General features: G+C 41.3%; 1 protein-coding gene across 2 annotated transcripts in view; it reads left to right on the forward strand.

The window, feature by feature from the left end:
* The first annotated feature begins 980 nt into the window (after positions 1 to 980).
* Positions 981 to 18,116, forward strand: part of LOC310860434 (pre-B-cell leukemia transcription factor 1) — a 61,145-nt gene continuing 44,009 nt past the window's right edge. For both annotated transcript variants that reach the window (XM_083767330.1, XM_083767331.1), the window contains exons 1-2: positions 981 to 1,596; positions 2,657 to 2,730. In XM_083767330.1, the coding sequence (XP_083623456.1) occupies positions 1,409 to 1,596; positions 2,657 to 2,730 (262 nt within the window). In that variant the 5' untranslated portion in view covers positions 981 to 1,408. The remainder of the gene's footprint in view (positions 1,597 to 2,656; positions 2,731 to 18,116) is intronic.

Raw genomic sequence — 18,116 nt, forward strand, 5'->3', positions numbered from 1 at the left:
AGGAGGGAGCAGCGTGCAAGTGAGGCTACACTAGGCCTGAAGGGCACTTTTCAGCCTGGCCAAACACACTCGGGCTTTTCTGCTTGGCTGCGCCAACATGGGTCACCGGCTTACATTAGGAGGACCCTGCCAAACTCAGCCATGCGAGGCCCTCCAACATACCTGGGGAAAGAAATCAACAATGTGTGGGGTCCACAACCCCAATGTTGAGCACAAACTAAGCACATTGTACATAATGATGTGAGTGTTAAAGATCATGTGGTCCCATACTGAGAATGTAATGTCATTACAAGATATCACACAGAGGTCCTTCATGGTGATTACACCCATCAGTAGATGGGCTCCCCTTACATTAATCTTAAGTCACAGTATCTAACTAATAACTTTCACAAGATGAAGGGGCCTGGTCAATTGTTTTGAATGGTGTACCAAGGATTAATCTATTTCTATGCAATAGTTTATGAAAATGAATGAATCTTTTTCTTGGGGAACAAATGGGTATCCCATGATCAGGGGGGAGACTTAAAATGGATATATTCCCATGATCAGGATCATCAGGGGGGAGACTTAAAGCAGACCTCTTGTGTCAATGATTATTATTTATTAAATATACATATAACCCGGAGTTCAGGCTCTAGTCTACACAGTAAAATCCTCATGGTTAATTTATCGATTTCTATTTGGTTACATTTGTACAGACTGGGTTGAATGAACAGGATTTTATTGTAGGCATATCCACCACTACTGATCTCTCTTGTCTTTTGCATGGCAATCTCCAAGAGCTCTCCCCTTCTGCAACCCACCTTTAGTAGCCCTCCAATGATCGTCGTTTCATGAGAGGCACCTCAAGGTGGGGCTAAATGGTCTATATTCCCAATCATGTCGCGTAGGCGGAGTCTGTCTCTCATACTCCAGCTATGTGCTGCTTGCCAGCCTGTACTGTACATGACAAAAGCAAGAAGAGGATGGAGTAAGTCAAATTAACCTAGTTACTGTCTCTGAAAGCCACTTTTTATCACGGCAGTGACGGCACATAGTCTATTTGACTAGAAAGGGTTGAGGATTTGGATCACTCTGTCGTATTATATAAAACGTGCCGAATTCAGATTTTGTAGTTGAAGTCAGCCTATCTCTTCTGCGCACAGCCTACTCCTCTACTCACAAGGCAAGGCAGTTCAGATCAGATTTCACACTGAGCTTCTTCAACCAGCTGGGAGAGAAACGAGACTGAGCAAGAAGAGAAGATTCTCTTCACCTCCTCCGATACGGGGCTGCTTTGCTTGGCGACTCATCCGCGCTGCGAGCGCTCCGTTGTGCGCAATAACGCTCTGTCGGAATTTATTTTTTCTCTCTCTGGGATTTCAGTGAGACGGACGCCGAGGCGAGGCACAGAGTGAGCTGGGAAGAGATGGACGACCAGCCGCGGTTGATGCATTCTCATTCGGTAGTAGGCATGGCAGGGCACCCCGGCCTGCCGCAACATATGCAGGAAGGCAACGGAGGAACGGACGGCGATGGAAGAAAGCAGGACATTGGAGACATTTTACAGCAAATTATGACCATCACTGATCAAAGTCTGGATGAAGCCCAAGCCAGGTATGGATGTTCTCAGATTCTGTATCCTCGTCCACTGTAACGCAATGTGGCAATTTAAAGAATAAGAAATAAAAGAAGTGACAATTTTTACTTTGAAATTTAGAAAGCTGACACAGATCTAATTCACTCACGCCGCGCGCTTCAAATAGTCTAACAAAACAGGAAAAACGACGGCATGCACTGCAGCACTTAAACTTAAATCATGAAATGACAAGCTGGGTCTTAAAGATCAAACGAGACATAAAGTCGACACCTAAAGTATGTAAATATGTTTTCCCTTTCTTGCAAGTGTCTTTCATAATTGACACTAGGCTATTTTTGAAACACTTCGCAGGTTCATACAGCCTACCAAGTCCAAGACGTATCCGCAGAATAAATCAATAAAATAATAATAGGCTATTCTAATTATGCGAAATGCAATTTTAGTATTAAACATCCCAGTGAACCACTGACTCAACAGTCTTGACATGCACGAAGCAAATGTTTACAAGTGTTGCACAAATACACATTTGATCACTTTCACTTTTTTTTTTACAGATTTAATTTAATTCTAATAAAATAATTTAATTTTGGTTTAAGTCAAATGAAGTTAGACTGATTTAATTGGTCTGTGACAGTTATGTTTCAACATGATTTAACTCTATTTTTGTGTGTATTTTACAGTAGCCAACCATCTACGATCAACAGTTTTGCATTATGGTTAATATACTTATGGCTTTCTGTGTCCTACACTTTACTAGCCATTAGGGATAAGTAAATAAAATAAATTAATTAAAGGGCAATGATTTAGAACAGTTGTTATATGTTGATTGAATTCTTCTTCAAGCCCACTTGAAGCACCTTGTAGGTTTTCTTAAAGATAGGCTTATTAAGCTATAGCCTAGTAGGCTAAGTACTATATATTTTAGTATTGCATCTTACAATCCCATTACACACTGGGTTCTCATAAAAAAACAAATACAAAACCATTTACTCTTATATTGATGGTTTAGAAGTAAAATAGGCTATATAATTCTTTTGCCGGCATTTCAGGTTGCTTACACCAACTTTTGTGTTACAGGAAACACGCTCTGAATTGTCACAGAATGAAGCCTGCTCTTTTTAATGTCTTGTGTGAAATCAAAGAAAAGACAGGTACGTTCACATTTTCAGCAACATTTATTGCTATTCATTCACCCACTTTCACTCTAGTTTGGGCAATGGTAACCTTGAGATGTAAATGTAAATTATCTATATGGCACTGCACTGGTCCACATTTTCTGCTCCAAAAATGCAACACACTCCTGTAAAATGTGCCCAAACAATAACTTGTTGGATAAAATTTGTGCACAGTGCACAATATTTTGTCTCAGAGAAGCATACAGTGAGTGAGAATACTTGTATGTTGCTATTTCAGAGAAATGTTCAAGAACCTGATGCAGGAATCAGGATATTCAATCATATAAATTATAAACGCTCTTTGGCTTATACATAAACATACATAATACCTCTATTTTAACAATTATTACAAGGGGAAATATAACCACCCATACAATTGATCACATCACTAGATGAATTAGACGTTTTGATGTTATCATAATAGAGAGAATTATTGTGATGTCTCCAACGTTAACTGTCACATCTGGTGAATATGTCTCATTCTATTGAATATTGTGTCCCTCCATTAAAGTAGAGAGCGTGTCACACAAATAATTGCTTGAAGAGAAATGACATAACATAGGAGGCGTAAGTCATGTTTCCAAATCGTTTTCCCCCTGTGACATTTTTGAAATTGGCACAGATAGAATTCAGCGCTCTTCAGATTGATAGCGTGCATCTCATCTTTTTTATTTTTCCCTGTCTTTTAGACTGACTATAGGGAATAGGACTCCTTGAAACTTATGGGTGTGAGATATTGAGTTGCTATAGCTGGCTGGTTTAACGTGGGAAAGCAGCCCGCTCTCTGTGTTTCACAGTTATCAGCGTGTGAAATAAAACGGAATGGTTACAGGATAAATGAGATATCATTTTCAAGTTGCACTAGATTGTACTTCTCTCGCACTGGAGGTTACTACTTGAGCCGTTTGTCATTTTCCTGCCTTTCTTGCATGTGATCTCTTCTCTTGCGTGGTGTTTTTTTGCATTGATGTTTTCATTGAAGTTCAATTCCCTGCCTCTGTGCCCCCGAAACCCCATGTAGCTTCCCCCTGAATCGGCCCACTGCCTCAGGAGAGCAGGGGGGCCTTTTGAAGCCTGCTGGCCCTCTCTTCTTTTCTTGTTGTCTTGGTAGGTTTTCGGAGGGGGAGTGACACAGTTATGCATAGTGTTTTACTCCCTGGCGTTCCTCGGAGTTCATCCAAAGTTCGGCTCAGCACAGAGTACAAAGTAACTTGGACCCCTTCCTGGCTGCGCACCCTTTGCTTTTCTCCTTCAGTTGGCAACCCATAAATACACGGTGCAGGTTTCAGAGCTTAAGAGAAAAGATTTGGTGCTTGTCCTGTATTCGCATGCTTTATGTGCTGCATGCAATTCATCATTGACAGCAGTGAGTTCTACACTGTAAAACCCTGAGTGTTAATTTAACCCTGAGAGCGTACAAATGTACCCAAATAGAGTCCATTTGGTTACATTTGTATGCTCTGGGGTTACAAATGGATACATTTACACTTAGGATTTTGCTGTGTATGCTTTGCTTTAGTCACAGGCGATGAACCTTGTTGCAGATTTTATATAGCTGGAACCCATGTCCTGCTGTTAATACTTTTAAAATGTAGAAAGTATGTTGAGCGTTTTTGCATCAAATCACCTGTGAAATCTGCATTACAATTGACGCTAAGCTAGAGAGTCAAAAGAAGTCAATACTTGTTTTTCATTGCTTTCGGCTGGAATAAGCCTCCTGTTTAGTATGTAATTTGGCATTCCAGGCTTGCTGCCAGGCCAAAGTGTAAAAATTATCATCGTGGTCACCACCACCTAAATAGTATATGTTTTAAATACCTCTTCAACTTTGGTTCAGTCTATTAGTGAAGCAATGTAAAGGTTGAGGTTACGGCTGGTTTAGTAGTTGATTTAATGTAAACACTTTCTGTAGAATTCAGAATATCTTTTATTATTAGTTATACCAGGAGTAATTTAAGAAATTGGGAAAAAATATTCACGAGATATTTATTTTTTAATAAACCCACAGACAGACTTTTTACACTTTGTTATAACCTGGCATCCCAATGAAAATAGCTGAAAAGTTCATGTGTGGGCTTGTAGATCGTCTATTTCTGCTACTTTTATCATACGACAAACTAAAATAACGCAGCATTAATTTATGAAATAATATAAATGTTTCTGCCCATGCCCGACACCAACAATATGTCATTGTTTTCTCTAGACTAGATAGAATATCAGATATATATATATATATTTTGCTATGTTGTGGTTAAAGTCACCCATGATGTGTCGATAAATTGTCTATTTTTATAGAAATTCATAACATGTTGCTCCCTCTAGTGGTTACGTATTGCTAGTTTTAGTCTTTTTCGTTTCATTTTTTTCAGTTTCGCTTTGGTAATTGTCTAATGAAAACACTCTCTTGTAGTGTTTGCATTTCTTCTAGTCAACTATAATAACCCCAGTACCTTTCTTTACAGTCTGAAGTCACAGGAGATACCACTTTGAATCTAGTTTGGTGCTAACAAGCCCCCCCGCTCTCCCGTCTGCCTCCCTTTGTACAAACTGTCAAACTCGTCCTGTTGCGTCTTTTTAAAATGGAAAAGTTAGCACTGCAACAGCCAAAACACTGTATGCACTGCTTATTCGTGCCTCTATATATATATTTTTGTTTTCTCCATTTTTGATGTGTGAGAAACATTTTGTGCTTCTCTTTGCACAGAGAGTCCACACCACAGTTATGATTTTGCGAGTAATAAGAGCTACTATTTTGCTGTGCTGCTGCGTCCATAGACTGCACACAGTAAAACCTTCAGTGTTCACTGTTCATTTATCGATTTGTAACTCAGAGAGTATACAAATATAACCATTTACATATGCAGTACATTGGTGTACTCGCTGAGTTAAATGAACACTGATGATTTGACTATATTTTCTGTCAGTGGCTGCCTGTCCCCATTGCAGCTGACAGCACCTGCAGGACAGAATGCCAGCGTTGATCTAGGACCTGAACTTCTGACCCACTCTGTGTATTTTTACTGGGACGCAGTGAGGGATGGCCAGCAGAAATATTGTGAAGTATAAACAAGCACAATGGTGCGCTTACACCCGAGAGGAAAGGAGGAGGAAGGAACACTTTATTTAAACTTCTTTCTTTTTTTCATTACAGACACTGGTTTCTTTTTTTGTTTCTCTCTTTGCCCAGTTTCATTCCAAGCATATTTTGGTTGTCTTTTTTACTCAAGGAATGCTACTTTTCAGAGCCTGTGAGTGTGTGTGTGTGTGTGTGTGTGTGTGTGTGTGTGTGTGTGTGTGTGTGTGTGTGTGTGTGTGTGTGTGTGTGTGTGTGTGTGTGTGTGTGTGTGTGTGTGTGTGTGTGTGTGTGTGTGTGTGTGTGTGGTGTGGTGTGTTGTGTGTGTGTGTGAATATGATGTCTTTAACACTAGTGAAAGCTACAGGGTAATGTCTAAGAAGAAAGTGGCATGTTATTTTACTGAGACAATGGCATTCCGATCAACACTGTCCATTCAGTACTACGCAGACAGTCTTGACCATAGCGTCGCAGTCCCGCCCTCTTTCATGACGACGACAAGCCCAGGAAATAATTCCCCATGCATTTTCCCCATAGACATTTCAAAAAGTATTTATTTAAAGATCTGTAAGCCTCGAACAAAGCCAACTCGGATCGTGACAAATCATGACAACAAACACAATATTTTGAGCCGAACAAATAATTACAAAGAAGAAAAACAACAAAAAATGTGTATTTTTTTTCTTCTTTCTAATTATTTGTTCGGGCCAAAATATTGGATTTGTCACAATCCGAGTTGGCTTTGTTTGAGGCTTACAGATCTTTTAATACATTATTTTTTAAATGTCTATGGGGAAAATTAATGGGGAATTATTTCCTGGGCCTGTCGTCATGAAAGGGGGCGGGACTGCGACGCTCTGTACTGTATGTGTTTTTAGGTTTGCTATGCATCTGAAATGCAGAGCAAAGGTAAAAATAGCAGCTTGACAAGGAAAGTTGAAGTTTGCCGTCATTAGTGCATGCAGTACCGCTGTGCTATGAGAGGCTCTGACAGGGACTTTCCAAAAATACATTCAAACAATTTGACTCCTCTGCTATTGGTCCATGAAACTCTAACCTTTCAACTGAATTCTATTACTTTATGGCCTGGTATATTTAGGCACATATCATATAAATATGACACAACTCAATCTGAGCCTCAACTATCTGTCAGTGTGCTCTAACTACAGTATGTATACATTACAGTACAGTGCATATCTGCATATCTATCTATCTGTCTGTCTGTCTGTCTGTCTGTCTGTCTGTCTGTCTGTCTGTCTGTCTGTCTGTCTGTCTGTCTGTCTGTCTGTCTGTCTGTCTGTCTGTCTGTCTGTCTGTCTGTCTGTCTGTCTGTCTGTCTAACTAGTATTGCAAAATAAAACAAATAAAAAAGGTAGGCTAAGTTATAGCCTATATAGATATAGCTAATTTAATCTGTGAATAAAGAATAGGTGTGAACATGTTAGGTGGTATATGTATTCTAATATATTGTTCTTGTTACTTTGTTACGTGATACTAAATAGTTTTGTTTGCACTCTGTTTACGTGACCATTTACCCTGCCATTTGTTGACGACTAGCTTTCATGACACTTTACTCCAATGTTGCAATTATTAAGTCACTCTGGATAAGAGCTTCTGCTAAAGTTGTAAATTGATACATGTTTCTGTTTTTTATACATACATAAGTATGACTACTTTCTTTTGCACTGTCAATTTTTTTGTTTTGATTGATGAAAAGGCCGCTTTAGATAAGCAAATGCTTGACAAACTGATTTGGAAAATGATCTGCCTTGACCTCTGTAAACACTTGGCCAACATCATAAATCTAGCAGCCCCAAACAGAACCACTCCTTGAGTGAGCTGCTCAGTAAATATGCTGCTCTGACTTGCTGTTGAATTTTCTTCCTCTCAACCTCAACAAAAGGCCAACTTTCTCGTGGCCTCTGTTTGAACAGTGTAAGGTTTCACGCCTAGGGGATCCTCCATTTATAAAAATGACTGGCTGGGTGATGTAATGTTATTTTTTGAAGGGTGAAAATAGGGTGTTTTACAGAGGGCAGGCGAGTAATGTTTGACGGGATGAAATGAGCCAGAGATCTGATTATGGGTGGTGGGGGCAGGAGGTTGGAGGGGGTATGGTGGCCTACACTATATTGAATTGTCAGTCCATTCACATGTTTGGCATCTGCCTATTTGTATTGTAGAGGTATGAACTCGCCTCTGCCCGACATGTCATTGTGTAAACAGATGACGTCAGCCGTCATAATCACCAGAAAGAAACTGGTAGGATTTATATCCAAGTGCAGAGAAGTGGGTAATTTGTCTTTCTAACCACATTAACCTTAGCGTCCCCATTCTGGGTATGTCATGTCATAGTAGGAGAACATTCTGCAAAATAAATCAAACATTCTATAAAAAAGACACATTGTGAGCTTTAGATATAGTCAGGGGATATTAATAAAATCTGGGAATACATTTCTTACCAAGAACTTTCTTAACCAATGTGTTTGTAGAGGTGTCTGCTAACATATCCCACATTGGTTTCTTGATGGTACCTGGTTGATGGTACCCCAACTTTCAGCAGCTGTCAAAAATTCCCCTAGGGGGTTGAATAGAAACCAACGTGGGATATGTTGGTAGACACCTTTACAAACACATTGGTGAAGAAAAGTCTTGGTAATACATTTATTCCCAGATTTGACATTATTCTGATAATATTCCCTGACTATTGTCTAGTCTAGACCAGGGGTTCTCAAATGTCTTTATTCCATTTCATGGGGGAAATCTTTTGGTGGCCCTACACTTTCTTTTTTTCAGTTGTCAATGTGCGACCCTACCGTAAACTCCCATGACCCTACTTGCGGTCCTGGCCCATAGTTTGAGATCCTTTGGTCTAGGGGAGAAAAAAAGGAAGTGTAGACCCCTGGGGACCCCAATCAACAAAGTATACAGGGTTCAAGAGGGGGTTTTTTTAAGCCAAGGGTTGCATCTTCGGTTTTGCAACGCAAAGCCTCAGTGATACAGGTACAGTAGACTACTGCTAGTTATATCTACAGTACCTACCACATGGCTTATTATCAAGACCACTGATTTAGGGAACATCTCCCAAGGAATAATTATGTTATTCAGTAGGAGGAATGCAGGGCTTGTGGAGAACCAACGTAAATGTAAACTAGCAGGTTGTAAATGTTTATTTTCACAATATCCTAGATCCCAAGGAGATGTTCAGTACAGCAGATGTCGGGTCATAGAGGATTCAAATATGTGCGCCTTTTGTCTCCCTTTCATCCTTCCTCCACTGCTGATACAGCAGCGTTCAGAGGGATGTGGGGAGGGGGGTCGGGGTGCCAATCTAGCTGCCACAGCTGTTTCCCCAATCTCTCTGGTTAATCATCCACTGAGAGCAAGAGCTAAAATCTAATTTTGCCCGGAGGATCACAGCATTATGGGGAAAATGGAACAAATGGGGCAATGTGTATACTGCCTTTGAGTAACCACTTTCAGCATGGCATTCCTATTTTGGCCATGTCATCATAGTAAAATAGACGATCTGCAAGCCGATCTGCGATTGTATGGCCATCATGTATATAAATCAGGCTTAAGTGCTTAACCATGCACCCCAGGGTGCTACTAGCTCCTTTTGATGGCATTTGTTGTCCAAGCGTCGTCACAAGACACTCAGAGTTTGAGTGACAGTACAGCAAGTGGTGTGTTGATATCATTTAGGGTATAGAACAACGTGGTTACGTTATACATTATGCAAATTGTCAGTCGCCTAATTGATACATGTTAATCATATTAAGGAGCTTAATTATAGGAATCTTACTGCGCTGCGATTTGGTAATTAACAGTGACATCACATTTACAAGGAACGTGATCTATTTTTCACGTTACAGGATAAGTTGTTCCGCCATTACATGCCCTCTCATCCCGATTATAGTGAAAAGGAAAAAGCAGACAGGATGGAGACAAGTGGACTTGTAAATGAGCACAGGCCACGATCATTCACCAAACTAGTAGACTCCATGCCATCTCCATGCTCAAACCCAAGAATTGACTGCTCAGAAATCACAGTGCTGCCAATTGCTCCAATCAAGTGGTCTGCAATCTCAATCCCTCTAGATTTGGCCAGCCTTTTTTTCTTTCTTTTTTTCCCCCTTCGTACCAGCCTCCTTAATATGTTACGAATTTAATCAAGTCCGCAAATTTGTTATGCACGTTAAATTGAACACGCAACGGCATATGCGAGTGTGGTTACCATACCAACCCCCCCAGGAGTTCATTTTCCATAATGTAGTGTTTGGAATCTCATTTCCTACCACTCTCCCCTGCTGCTATACGCAGACGCCACCTCCAGGCCTCTTCTGTGCGTACGCTACCAATGAGCCTTTCACACACCGGGGAGAGAGAGGGAGAGATAGGGAGGGAGAGAGAGAGAGAGAGAGAGAGCTTGTGGGAGAGGGAGATATGGTGAAGAGATGGAGAGGGGGAGAGAAGGAGGAGTAAGAGAGAGAAATAGCAGGAGAGAGGGAGATATGGTAAATGAGAGAGAGAGAGAGGGTGAGAGAGAGAGGCCTCTCTCCACGTAGTGGAAATGACACAAATTAATATACACTACTTAAACCAGACCAAGATTAATGGTTCCCTTTCGCTGCAGCTTAGTCCCACTGTCAGTTGCCGGGTGCTCGTTGGACAAAATCAACACTAATCAACATTTATTCCACTTTTGCCCTGGGCCCTCAAGGAGTCTGGCGGGACCGTGCACCCCCTTCCCCCCCGCCCCCCCCACCACCACCACCACCTTCCAGCAATCCAGCAGCCCTCCCTCCCTTCCTCCGTCCGTCTCGCTACGCTTTTCACCTCTCATCCAGCTCCTCCATACATCACCCTCCTCACGCCGCTCCTCCCTGGCTCCTCTGAGGAGAGTGCTGCGCCCCCTGCTATCAGGACACATTAGAGTCATGATAGATTTTCTCTTTTCATTTGCATCTGATATTTAACACAGCAAAGCAGTTGCTCTGTCACTTTACAGTAAACCTGTGTGCGTGTGTGTGGTGTAGTGTAGTGTAGTGTAAAATCCTGAGAGTGTACAAATTGAACCAAATGGACCAAATTTGGTTCCATTTTAACGCTCTCAGACCCTCACGGGTCAATTTGGTCCCATTTGTACACTCTCAGAGGTACCGCTCCTGTTTCTGTTTGCATACATACGAATCTGTTTGCATGTGTCTGTGCATACAATTTTAGGCAGTGACCCGGCCCGGTCACTAATCTTATCTCCACTTAGCCGCCGTTGCATTATCAGAAACAGGATGTGCAGTCATTCTTATATATGTCACTTAAATGTACAGTACAGAATAGATCTAGATTTTCCCTGGGAACTTGAGATTCCCGTTTGTCACAGTTAAGACAATAGTGATTGGACAGGACATCTCTCTCCAGAAAAAGGGTCTACATAATAATTACGGTTAGCATCATATCATTTTACAGGTGATCATTTTCCAAGAAATTGTACATTTATGCGTTAGACCTGCAATGTACAGACCTCTTTGTACATTTGCGTGTACATACCGTACATTTGCTTTTGGTTTGATCATCATTGATCTGGATGTCTTCCACTGCAGCTAGTCAACATTGCCTTGTCAATCAATAGGTGCAGACAAACAGTTGATTAGAGATCTCACTGCCATCTACGTTCATAAACATAGCTAGGCTAACAGTACAACTGGTGCTATCTACGCGTATGTTCGTAGACAACCGTATACTCCATATATGAAAGCCCGACTGTTTATTTACCTTTTAGCATTTCTCCGTTTACTATGGAGCGCTTCCGTCCCCACCAGCTATGAGATTTTAAAAATCCAGCTCCATCCAGCCTCCATTATAACAGGATTTTCAAAGCGCTGTATCTCTAAAGGTTCGAGAGCTGTCCATGGTGGGCTGCCGCACACCCGACGATCGTAAATCATTTGTGAGTTTGTACCGCATTGCTGAGCAAATGTAACTGGTTGTAATGCTAGCTAAGGGGTATGAGCTAATGTGAGTGGTGATGTGCTCATAACAAAGGCCCTCACCTTCCTGAATAACCCGGAAAGGAAACAAGCACCGGCATTCCTTAGGTGTGCGTATGCTACCACTAGATGGTGCTAAAGGAGTTAATACGAGAAATTATGTTTGCACCAGACGGGTAGAAAAGAATGATCGCATTTCAAGGTCTGAGGCAGAGCTATTAACCTTTGAAAAGATATCTTTACCTCGGGATATTTTGGTCTGTATTATTAGGGAGCTTCAATGCTGTCTCCCATAGAAGAGTTCATCACGCCACTCAATTTGTGATTTCACGGATGTACAGAGAATGAATAAAGGTGGCACTGTCTAAACTGCATGAGGATTTTCTGTTTAATATACTGTACACAGCTCCTGGCAACACTAATATCAGGCTAATTTAATTAACTGCGTAAATCAAAACCGATTGAGTTTAATTGCATGAATCCAGTCTGTACAAGTATAGTATTGGGTCCTCTTACTTCTAGTTTTTGGAGATAAAAATGTGATAGAAATCACCTGCTGTGTGGGTAATTCTTCTAATGTACACTGAAAGAGATCAAGTTTGCTTCTTTGAAGTAATAATTTCTTAATTTGCTCGAACCTTCACTGCTGCATGCTGTGTCCCTGGCAATTCACAGAAGTTCCTTCTGCTCAGCATCTAGCTACTATACAGTAGCCATCACTGCAAATTGAGTTTTCTGTTCTGGTCATATAATAGTTTACTTGTTCAGTCCCATGCAATAACTTTGATAACTGGCAGGAAATTCCCAGACAAGGTTTTTTTTTTATCAATGCAGTCAACAGGAACCATGTGGTTCATGAAGGACCTGTAAATCTTCAAGTAGCTGTAAGCCTTTATGAAACACACACTGTGTATGAAACCAAAAGCATCCATCAGCCAGAACCTCTCAAGTGTTTACAACTTCACTGAATGTTCAAAGGAGATTTCAAACTAGGCGAATTAAAGGGGGCAAGTTACGAATAATGGCTAACGACACTCCACCCAATGTGAAATGTGCAATGGAATTTAAAGCAAAAAGTGAAAGAAAATTACAGAGCCAATTATATAGACGAAACACTGCTGTTACTATGCTTTAAAATATAATAATATACACTGAACTCGCTAGTATTATCTTTGCTCTTTCATGGCCAAATTCTATTCATTCTAAATAATATTCATGGTATGTGTGCACAGCTTGACTTTGCTCTAACTACGACTCAAGATGTAGCCTACTTGACATTAACCACTGCCTATTTCACCCCCTGCTTTTTCCCTCTACACCAAATCTCTTTACTGAAAATAGTCAATATACAGTACAAGCTTAACGTGTCACAATGCTTGTAGATCATCTATGTCTCTATTATGACCTTCCTAGAGAGGGATGATGGTTCATATGGTTAATACTGACCATTTTCAAAAGCATAACATGGATTGTTATAGTTTATTTTTATGGATTTCATTAATTTCAGTACAGCTACAGTATGAGCCTTGCAGAGACTTGAACCTTGCATGAGCTAAGTAATCCAGCATGATAAATGTCATGGTGCGGTTATTTCTTTGTCAAAGTTACGCTATCATTGTGTTTTGAAAAGTCTAGCCAAAAGGAGTCCCTTGGGGAAAAGATTTAGGAATGTAACTAAAATGTCCCTTTTTATCAAACATTGACTCAATTATTCCCGTACGTTCGGAAATGTTTGGATGTCTTTGGAGAAAATGTAAACATGCCAAAAAAGGAAGCCATTAATGAAAATAAATATCTATGTTTATGTATGATATTATGGTTGATGTTGTGAATAGACAATGACATGAGGCTAGATGAAAGGCACAACTTAATGTTGCAACTTAATTTAAATTCATATTGTATAACATCATGACAAAATAGAGAGTTTACATGACTTCAAATGGCTATCCCCATTATGATCTGAACGATCTGGCCAGGGAAAAGAAATAATAAGCTTTGGAAATGCTAAACCCCTATCTTTTGGAACTACACATTCATACACACTGTGTATTCATTTAACTTGACTGCACAAAAGGTCCATTTGGTTCCACTTGTGCTCTCTCAGAGTTACAAATGGGTAATGTCAATTTGGTTCCATGTGTACACTCTCAGGGTTAAATTGACACTCAGGATTTCACAGTGTAGGCGTTGTTATGGCACCAACTGTCCTCACTGGATTGGCACCAAGTGCTTTGTCAGTCTGTGTCTCAGGTGCCAATCTATGGCTCCCAAAATAAACTGTCGTGCAACATGGCAGGACAGAAAAATGTAGAAGGCGCACGTTGGGCCCCGTGCCCCCTGAAAGGAAACAAATGTCCCGGAGCAGAAATGCATTGTGGTTTTGGACGACGTCCCAGTGCAGACGCCAGTGACATGGTGGGGAACTTTTAGCACGGAGGGTGGCGGGCTGCACCAATGAGCGGCATTCAAAACACTAGTGGATTAAACATAGAAAACCAAGACTTGGAGGTTTTCTTTAATGTATTATTAAATTACTGACATAATGTGCTTAGCCTTAAAAGCTCTTTTTTAAGGTATGATTCTCATTTCACTGTGGACCTGTTGAGATTATTTTCTCGACATCCCTTTGTTCTCTGCCAAGGTCCTTCTCCAGAAATAGATTATGCTTACTGTAGTTGGACCATCTTCCTGCTTCACAAAATAATGGTCCGTCATTCTCTCTCTCTCTCTCTCTCTCTCTCTCTCTCTCTCTCTCTCTCTCTCTCTCTCTCTGCGGTACTGTGTTACACCTTTTTGGTCTGGGAAGGAGAGTGTAAAAACAAAGGATGTGTGATGGATTGAAGGCCGTGGTGAAAGGATGTAAAATAGTGGTGAGGGTGAGGTGAGGCGAATCCCAGAAACATCTAGTCTATCGCCAAATTCTGACCACCCATGCAGGCAGTCTCTGCCTGGTCAGATCTCTGTCCAGACCACAATGTGCAGCCTTTCGTTCCAGAGCTATAGCTGGCATGGCATTTTTATGGCTATAGTGGCTTGAACTAAAGGTGCGAGTCACAGGGGCTTGAAATGAAGGTTCAGCTATAAGCCACGTAATGATGCCCTAGTAGCTAATCTACAGACAAAGGAAGGGGCTCCGAGACACCAAGAGACCGTTAAACAGTATGATATGTGCATGCTGGAGAATAAAGCCTGATTTAAACATAGTCGTATGACGGTGTATCTCGCCGAAATAGCTGTGTTGTGAGCTTGTAGAGCAGCTATTTTTGTATTTTAAGCATAGCAAACAAGCAAGCAAGCATATGTTGTCACACTAGACATATACAGACAGTGTCATTGGTACTATACAATGTCAGTTGACTGCTCTTTCATTGACCGTTGCTTATAAATTCACATTCACATTGCCTCTGTTCTGTACTACTACCTCTGTGTAGAGATTGTGTTGATAACTTAATATTCCCACGACAGCGACGAGATAAGAAGGTTTTTAGGAGTTTGGAGGATAGCGTAACGCCATAACCTTGATAAAACGCTTGTCTCAATGACATTGATTTTTACCATCCATCTTCATCCGATATGAAGTATGCAAATGCAAGCTATCGGCTGGGAGTGGAGTACAGTGGTGTTAAATGGGCCATTTCAAATGTTCTTTGTACCATGCTGACTTCCAAATTCACTGTCATCCAGTTCTGGTGCATGTCGAAGCATTTTCTCTCCCCCCCACCCACCCCCCTCCCTTGAACTCCATCCCTCCCTACGTCTTTTTTATGGTATATATCTCACTCCATTTTCTTAGCTTCCTCTTCTTCTCTCCTTTCCTTCTCATCCCGCTTTTTCCCCTGCAATTTCTCCACTTCATCCCCCCCCCCCCCCATCAGTTTCTCTGTGCCGTGTCCTCGCTTGCCATACAAATTAGGTGTGTACTGACAGTGTCAGTACGGCTACTCATAAAATATTAACAGCGTGTAGAAAATTTTACATTGCTACATTCCTCCATTTTTAACTATGTCAGCACAGGCTGTGCAACATTTATTTGTGTGAGTTCAGGACAGGAGGCTATTACCCTACTAGCTGTTTTTTCTCTCTCTGGATGGTGTCCATCAATATGCTACTAGTCCTTTGCTGGTTATTAATTTAACTCTGAGAATGTATAAATGGAGCCAGATCCATTTGGTTCCATTTGTACACTCTGAGAGTTAAGGGTCCGTTTGGTTTCATTTCAAAGTAGTCTATCCCCCTTGCACATCTTTCCTTGCCAATGGAAGAGCCACAATGCTTTGAGCTTTATTTATTTGTACCCACTTATATGAATATGGGCTGTGATTATTTGCTTAGGTTTAAGATGTTGGGGGTGCAGTGAGGTGTTTATATTGAGGCTTTTATGTGAAAGGTAAGACTAGACACTTTTCAACCAAAGCCTGTACCCATACAGTGTTATGGGTAGCTGTTAAAATGTCCCCATGATTGGCTAGTGTTGAACAGATGGGATTTGACATATCATTTTAGTCATAACCTTTAATGAGTGTGATAAACAAATATATGGACTCAATTAGAAGTTAAGCATCCACGATAGCAATAACCCCCTGTGCCACCACCCCTCCCCTCTTTTAACATAAAAGGAGGAACATATGAAGGATTGTTCTTCATGCCAGTGTCTGAGAGGTGTCAGGCTTTACAGATTTATCTGCAGATGCTATGATTTGGCTTCTCCTTTTACATTTTCCATGACTGTTCTCCAAGCACATTGAGCCTGGTGGGCGGGGATGGTCCCTCTGTCTGCCTTTTTGTTGGATGGCCCCTATGAAGATGGAACTGTCAATCATTCCTGGGTTTCCAGAGTCCTCGGGAGCAGCCTGTGGTCTCAGAGAGGGGATGGGAACAATTGACTTTTGTCGCCACACACACACACACACACACACACACGTGATGTTTCATGGCGACTGTTTCGCAGCGTGTTGCACGTTGATTCAATTCATCATTTCAATTTGAATGAGGCTCAAAAGGCACACAGGGGGTTCCATGAAAATTTCAATTATGCCATATACAGATTACAGCCGGGTCATTTTTGATCCAGTGAATGGGGTTACATGGACTGTTTTTAATCTTCTGGCCTTGTTTAAAGTCACTGAATGTTAACATGGATGACCTAGGAAGCAAAGTAGGGGAATCAATATAGTATCATATATTGTATAGTATCACGTCACACACATTTGCATTTCCATGCAGGGTTCTTCGACAAATTTGCCTTAAAGTATATAGACAAGTGTAAGGAAGCTTGCTTACTGTAACTGTGCGTAAGAAGCTAAATTAAATCACATTCTATTGCGGAGGTGCAGCCTAGAAAATATTATGTCTGCAATCGCTTTGTTGCTGTAAAAACAATAAACGGAGGAAAATGACTTAATGAGGTGTATCCTCCTCTCTTATCATACGTGGCGGGGGCTTCCTTTCCTCTCTGCTAATGATGATGTGTGGTGCAGGTACCTGTCAGCAAGGCATGATTAATTAAAAGGAAAACTAGGCCAATTTGTCATATCCTTGTGACTATGGTCAGAGAGCAAGGCAAGTTGCACCGGCACCTCCTCCCCGTCTGCACATCCATGCCTCAGACCTGTTTTCGTCCTGTAGCGAATTTCAGTCACAGCCGCACTGATAAAACATACACAGTTATAGCCCCAGTGCCAAAGCGCAGACATCCTAAAACTCCTACCTGATGTGTGAGAGGTCTTGGCAGCTCCGGGAGAGCGGTTATCAGTGGTCACTGGCTCGCTTCTGACAGCCTCAACACGGACCTGATAACAATTAGTAGACGGCTGGACACTCGGAATGACGCTCCGAAGTGTGTGTGTGTGTGTGTGTGTGTGTGTGTGTGTGTGTGTGTGTGTGTGTGTGTGCGTGTGTGCATGTGCGCGTGCCGGCGCGCCAAGTGCCATATTGAAGAGCAGAGGCCTGTGGAGTAGATTGGTAAAAATGGTCGACATTGAGATGCAAAAGGTGAAACTTTGCGTTTGTGATTTTTTAGGTTCCTTCGTGCAATCAGCGTCCCCATGAGCTCTGCAGCTTTCAGTCAATTAGACTGAACACATATACAGTACAGGTCAAGTTCTGCAGGCAGGGTTGCACAGTGTTGATGCTTGATTTATACATGGTTTTGGTTGTCGTCGTACACCAAAATAGCCGATCTACAACATGCAGCGTTGTGAGCTTTTAGATTATTTATTAGGTTATTTTCAGTGTGCGACACCAGCTTGCATCTACGTATAAACCAGTCTTGTATATATTGCAGAGAGCAGGAGACTTGT

Source organism: Protomyctophum parallelum (assembly GCF_964188405.1).
Source record: "Protomyctophum parallelum genome assembly, chromosome: 6".
Taxonomy (NCBI): Eukaryota; Metazoa; Chordata; class Actinopteri; order Myctophiformes; family Myctophidae; genus Protomyctophum; species Protomyctophum parallelum.